A 5,792-nucleotide genomic window follows, 5' to 3' on the forward strand; every position below is an offset into this window, starting at 1 on the left:
ATGATTGTGATGTTTCAGTGCTCCAGATCATAGCAGCCATTCTCCTAAAATAGCCCCTAGTGGGCATAGGCACTCGGACATATGGCTCATAAAGTTAAATTGAGTCTTTGACACTTAGAAATGGGCTTGACAGCTTGGGACCCAATGGACTATCCCCATTGAAAATACTGAGTATGAGTTAGGTAAAACAAAACAAGGCCGGTATAAGGGGTGAAATCTATAATGCATAAGTTCTATATAGGGCAAGGTTGATTATCTTCACTGTGTCTCCTACTAAAGGCCATAACTCCCAAATACCGTCACCTGGGGGATGGAGTGGGTAAACATTTAAATATATGCATTTGGGAGGGGGTGTCACTGTTTAGCATAGAGCAGGTGATTAGCACAGTCCTGAAAAGAAGTCTCTCTTCATTTCTCGGAGCCTTGAAGTGAATTGGGGAGCCCTGATGAATCCCTTTTCAGCTCCTATTTTTACTCCTTCCACTCTCCAGTCTCCATTCTCGAGGCATCTATGTCAACTTCTATGTTCTTCTCTAAGTAATTTTAGCAACATTAAAACCTCCAAATTCTCCTTCTGTCTCTCACAGGAGGTTGAAACAGTTGCTCATATGTGATCTATACACTTAATCTTTTTTTCTTTATATTTAAATATATATAAAGAAAATAAATATAATATATATATATATATAATATATACATATATATATTACACACACACACACACATATATATATGTGTGTGTGTGTATATATATATACACACATTATCAGAGAAGGCAATGGCACCCCACTCCAGTACTCTTGCTTTGAAAATCCCATGGATGGAGGTGCCTGTTAGGGGCAATCCATGGGGTCGCTAAGAGTCAGACACGACTGAGCGACTTCACTTTCACTTTTCACTTTCATGCATTGGAGAAGGAAATGGCAACCCACTCCAGTGTTCTTGCCTGGAGAATCCCAGGGACCGGAGAGCCTGGTAGGCTGCTGTCTATGGGGTTTCACAGAGTCAGACACGACTGAAGTGACTTAGCATAGCATATATATTATTGATGTATAGTTGCCTTACAAAGTTCCAGGTGCACAGCAAGGTGATTCAGTTATACATATACACATATATTATTTTTCAGTTTATTTTCTATTATAGGTATTTCAAGAGATTGACAAAGGGACTACAGTTCCCAGTGTTATATAGTAAAACTTTGTTGGTTGTTGCTCATCTTTTTTTTAAATTAGAAATCTAGCATTCTATGCATACTAAGTCAAACAAGTGGAATCAAAATGTCATAAATTTTTTAGTTAGGCAAACATTAATACGTTTTCTAAAATATATATTATATGTACTACTGAGTAACTATTATTCACTTAATACCATTGTACCATGAGTGGTCAACACAAAAGTAGTAGAATTCTATATCACCAAAGCTACCATTCAAGAGGAAAACCTGACACATATCAGAATTATCTTAGAATTTTTTGAAAAATGCCAAGGTATTGCTTTTATTCTCCAAAGCTATAGATATGTTGCTAATGAGCAGCCATGCTTAAAATCAACTGGACCATAATGATAATCTTTTAGTTTTATCTAGTTTGTTTCATTTTTTTCTATTTCATGTTCAGTGCTCCCGTTTAATTAAGTTTATGTTTTCCAATTTCTCCATCTCTTACCTTTGATGTTCTTTCTCAAGCCTTTATGAAGTTTTTAAAATAAGTGTATCTCTGATGACCTGAGCTGACACAAGGTGGCAACTGGGGATCACACCCAGCTTCCCATACCCCAGGGTGCTGCTGCCTATAGGGACATTGCCATTTTGCTTTTGCAAGGGTACAATGTAAAGGACAGAGAAGGCAATGGCACCCCACTCCACTACTCTTGCCAGGAAAATCCCATGGACGGAGGAGCCTGGTAGGCTGCAGTCCATGGGGTTGCTAGGAGTGGGACACGACTGAGCGACTTCACTCACTTTTCACTCTCATGCATTGAAGGAGGAAATGGCAACCCACTCCAGTACTCTTGCCTGGAGGATCCCAGGGATGGGGGAGCCTCGTGGGCTGCCATCTATGGGGTCGCACAGAGTCGGACATGACTGAAGCGACTTAGCAGCAGCAGCAGCAGCAATGGAAAGGAAGGGACTCCTGTGGGCTCAAAGTATGACCTGGTGCTGGAAGGCTTGCATGCAATCTGAAAGCCTTGATCACTCATTGGACGGCGGTCATGCCAATCTTTGCCTCCTGGCAAATGAGCTTAGAGCTGGCGCTGGAGGAAGTGGTCGCGGTTGACCCTTCCAGCTCCACCTACCATCGCCAGCCCATCAGGGTCTTTCCCGCCTTGACTGCGGTCAGCTCAGCTTCGGTCTTGGTGGGCCGGTCTGTGGGCCACCCCCTCACCATTCCTGTTGTGGGGCCTACACCAGCAACTCGCAGACTCCTGTTCCCTGTGCAGCCGACATCTCTGCTTTCCCACCCCCACCCTGCGGTTCCACTGCCAACAGCGTCTCCTCAGCGCAACGCTCAGCCCGGCGGCCGCCATCTTCCCCACAGACATCACTGCAGGACGATCACTGTCTGGCACGTCTCTCCTGCCATGTCTGCCACAGAGGAGCACGACTGGATCCCAGGTGGCAAGGAGAGAGCTGGTGGTTGGGCGGGCCGCGACCCCAGTCTCCTTGGGGTCCAAGCATCTGCTTGCGAGGGGACGGAAGGAGTCGAGGAGGCCACGGCTCTTCTGGCTTCCTTGGAGGTCTCCAGAGCCCTTCCCGGGGAGCAGGGTTGGCCACAGGCCGCAGTGGAAGAGGAATGTGGTAGAGAGCCGTTAGAGGAGTCGGAGATGGAGGAAGATGTAGAGATGCAGGAGGACAAGGAAGAGAGTGAGATCGATTTCGAGTTGGAGGACGTGGAAGAGGAGGAGCACCTGTCTGGAGAGGGCGAGGAAGAGGAGGACGAGAATGAGCAGGAGGGTGCGGCAGTGGTTGCAGGCCTTGGATTCTGCATGGATACGTTTGGGCCCCTGTTCCAGGGTCACCTCGACTCCTTTCTACGCAATTTCCGTAACAACAGACATGTCCTGTTCTGGCCTCACGCTGACCGCCTGATGGCCAGGGGCTGCTCCCAGCCACCCTCGGACGCTGGAGAAGGTCCGGTGCCTCCTCAGGAGCAGGAAGACCTGGGAGAGGGAGGCAGAGTCTTGCAGGGTGAGTACCCACTGGAGGGCGATACACCCTGGGAGCTGTGGGATCCTGCGGAGGGGGTTGCATCCTAGAAGACAAAGGAACCAGCAGTGGAGGCCGAGTTCTGGGCGAGGAAGCCCTGACTGCTGCCTCTGAGACTGGGAGGCTGAGGCCTGTGATCCCGGAGGGGCTGAGGCGGGCAAGTGGTGGCTGAGCCTTCAGGCCCTTGTGGGGCCATTGAGCTCAAAGGCAGGTAGGTCTCTAGCAGTCACACAGTGGGTCAGAACTCTCAAAAACCTCCGGGCACAATTTACACAAGTGGAAGCCCAGTTCTGGAGACCTTCATGGTCTCGAGAAACAGCATGCTGCCTTCTCCCAACCTAGAGGCAAACAAGTGGCATCCCTCCCTGTTGGTCAACGGCTTTAACAAATGTGAATATTTTTGGTAGGAGGATCTGAGAAAATGATGACATAGCACAGGGGCACTTTTCAGGGATTGAGGAATCTGAGCATCCCCATAGAATTTGTCTTTAAGTCAAACAAACATTTTTTTCCATTGAAATTCCGACACACACGTACGAAATGGTATCAGTATCAAATGATTCGGATCCCTTCTCCACAGGGGCCAGAAATAATCAGAGAGATCTGTGTACCGATCTACTGGAAAGAGGGGAAAAACGTTTGTGAACATTGTCAAGCAGCAGACATGATGGGGGGCTAGAAATGTATCCAGGTATTATTTGTTGTTTCTTTCATTAAACCTATTTCTCTTCTCTCAGGCCTAGACTCTGCTGCTGGTTTTAAGTTGGGATATTTTCCCTGCCAACTTTTGACCCCAATGTCTGCATCATTCTGCCCCAATGATGAGGGTGAGGATCAGTATGAAAACACTGATGAAGAGGAAGAGGATGGAAATGAAAAACCTGAAGGACTCTAAATGGATGTGGTCTCAGCAAAGAGCAGCTCTGGATAATACAGGTATTGTTGTATAGGCTTTAGTACGACATAACCATTCCTGACACATACCTGTTACTAACAGCTTTATATTTTTAATTTTTCTTCTGTAAAATAAATAAGAAAATTGTTGAAATTTAATTTTGGAAAAACAGTTTATTGTTAATAATGTTTTCTAGATAATGTAGGAGGCAGTATGTTCTGAAATGTATTTCATTTATAGCCACAAGTCCTTTGTCCTGTAGCTTTAAGTCTACTATAGTTGGGGAATTTATCAGACCTGGAAATGGAGACCAGTGCTTGTTTAGAGAAGAGTCACCAGAAGCAGCAGCTAAAGTGACTAGGCCATGCATTAGCTGTGTCATCATCACCTGGCCACAGAATTGTAGTCTCTTGTACTGACAATGACTTTGAGAAAGTGAGTCCTTACAAAGTAGTAAGATGTTAAGGGTTTCAAGAGAAGTGCATTTCAGGATTAATTCACAAATATTAGTTCAATTTAGATTTTTTATTCAAGAGAAAAGAAAACTAGTCTCAGTATTATTTTTGGTTGTCACTGAAGTGGTAATTATATCTTTGTTTCTCTTTCCTCTATTCATTCATCTTTTAGTCTCTCTCACTCACTCTCTCACTCTTTCTTAGTTTTCATGCATGTGGATGTTTGATAAAGCCTCATCCTCGTTTTACACATGTGGAAACTGAAGGTCTGGAAATATAAGGGATTGATGATTTGTGCAAGGGAACACTAGTTTTTTAGGGGGAATGACTTATTTAAATCACAGTGTGGCCTTTCAAGGAATCAGCAAGCATTTATAGTGGTGTGCAAGAGGGAGATAAGTATTGCATTAGCAATGATGTGCACCCTGATCACCAAGGGTCTGGGTTACAAGAAGAAAACATTAAGAAAATAGATGTACATAGTGTTGACTCATATTTAGAAAGTCACTGCATGTTATTGAGGTACAATTGTTAACTGGCTCTTATTTCATCCTACAGTGGGAAGGCATAGAAAAAGCAGACAGCCAAAGAAAAGATGAATCTGTTCTTCATGGATATTCTTGTTTACATTAGCCTGAAATACTAATTTTGTTTCAAAGTTTCAATGCCCCAAAGTGATACTAACTACTGACATCTGACTTTACTCTTATCTTTTACAGATACTTTGATAGTATTGTTCACATTGGAAATAAAAGCTTGTTTGAAAGTAATAAGCCGTAGTTGTTTTTTTTTTTTTTTTTCACATAAATACCACTGATTCAAATCTATCATTGTTCAATTTATTTTGGCCCACCTTACTGTCACTGAAAGGGATTTCTTTCTGCTATTTGTCAAGCCTGTTTTAAATCCTTTTATTGCAGCCCCAAATAAATTAAAATATAAGATTGTAAATAATTTGTGGGATGGTGCCCTAGCCTCTACTATATTTTATTGAAAGGAACTGATGGATGACCTAGCTTCCCTGGAACAGCAGCATCAGCATCAGCTGGAAACTTGTTTGCAATGCACATTCTCAGACCCTGCTCCAGACCTACTGAGTTGGAAATTCTGAGGGTAGGCCGCTAGCCATCAGGGTTTTACAGTCCTCCAGCTGCTACTGAAGCACATTGAAGTTTCAGAACCACTGCTTTAGAGCAGTGGGGGAAAGGTTTGCTACACCCACTGCAGGATCATCCTT

The 5,792-nt window shown here is 44.1% G+C and overlaps 1 protein-coding gene across 1 annotated transcript; it reads left to right on the forward strand.

Annotated features, from left to right (window-relative positions):
* Positions 1 to 2,211: 2,211 nt before the first annotated feature.
* LOC139181514 (uncharacterized) lies at positions 2,212 to 5,464 on the forward strand. Its single transcript, XM_070785036.1, has 3 exons — positions 2,212 to 3,187; positions 3,943 to 4,141; positions 5,114 to 5,464. The coding sequence occupies exons 1-2, from the start codon at positions 2,212 to 2,214 to the stop codon at positions 4,098 to 4,100; spliced, it is 1,134 nt and encodes a 377-aa protein (XP_070641137.1). The 3' UTR covers positions 4,101 to 4,141; positions 5,114 to 5,464.
* The last annotated feature ends 328 nt before the right edge of the window (positions 5,465 to 5,792 follow it).

The sequence above is a fragment of the Bos indicus genome, chromosome X (genome assembly GCF_029378745.1).
Source record: "Bos indicus isolate NIAB-ARS_2022 breed Sahiwal x Tharparkar chromosome X, NIAB-ARS_B.indTharparkar_mat_pri_1.0, whole genome shotgun sequence".
Taxonomy (NCBI): Eukaryota; Metazoa; Chordata; class Mammalia; order Artiodactyla; family Bovidae; genus Bos; species Bos indicus.

What these genes read in the sequence shown, in the direction of transcription:
- LOC139181514 (XM_070785036.1), top strand. Translation starts at nt 2,212, where the DNA reads ATGCCAATCTTTGCCTCCTGGCAAATGAGCTTAGAGCTGGCGCTGGAG. An exon ending in GGGAGGCAGAGTCTTGCAGG is followed by an intron (nt 3,188 to 3,942) that starts GTGAGTACCCAC and finishes CTCTTCTCTCAG; the next exon opens with GCCTAGACTCTGCTGCTGGT.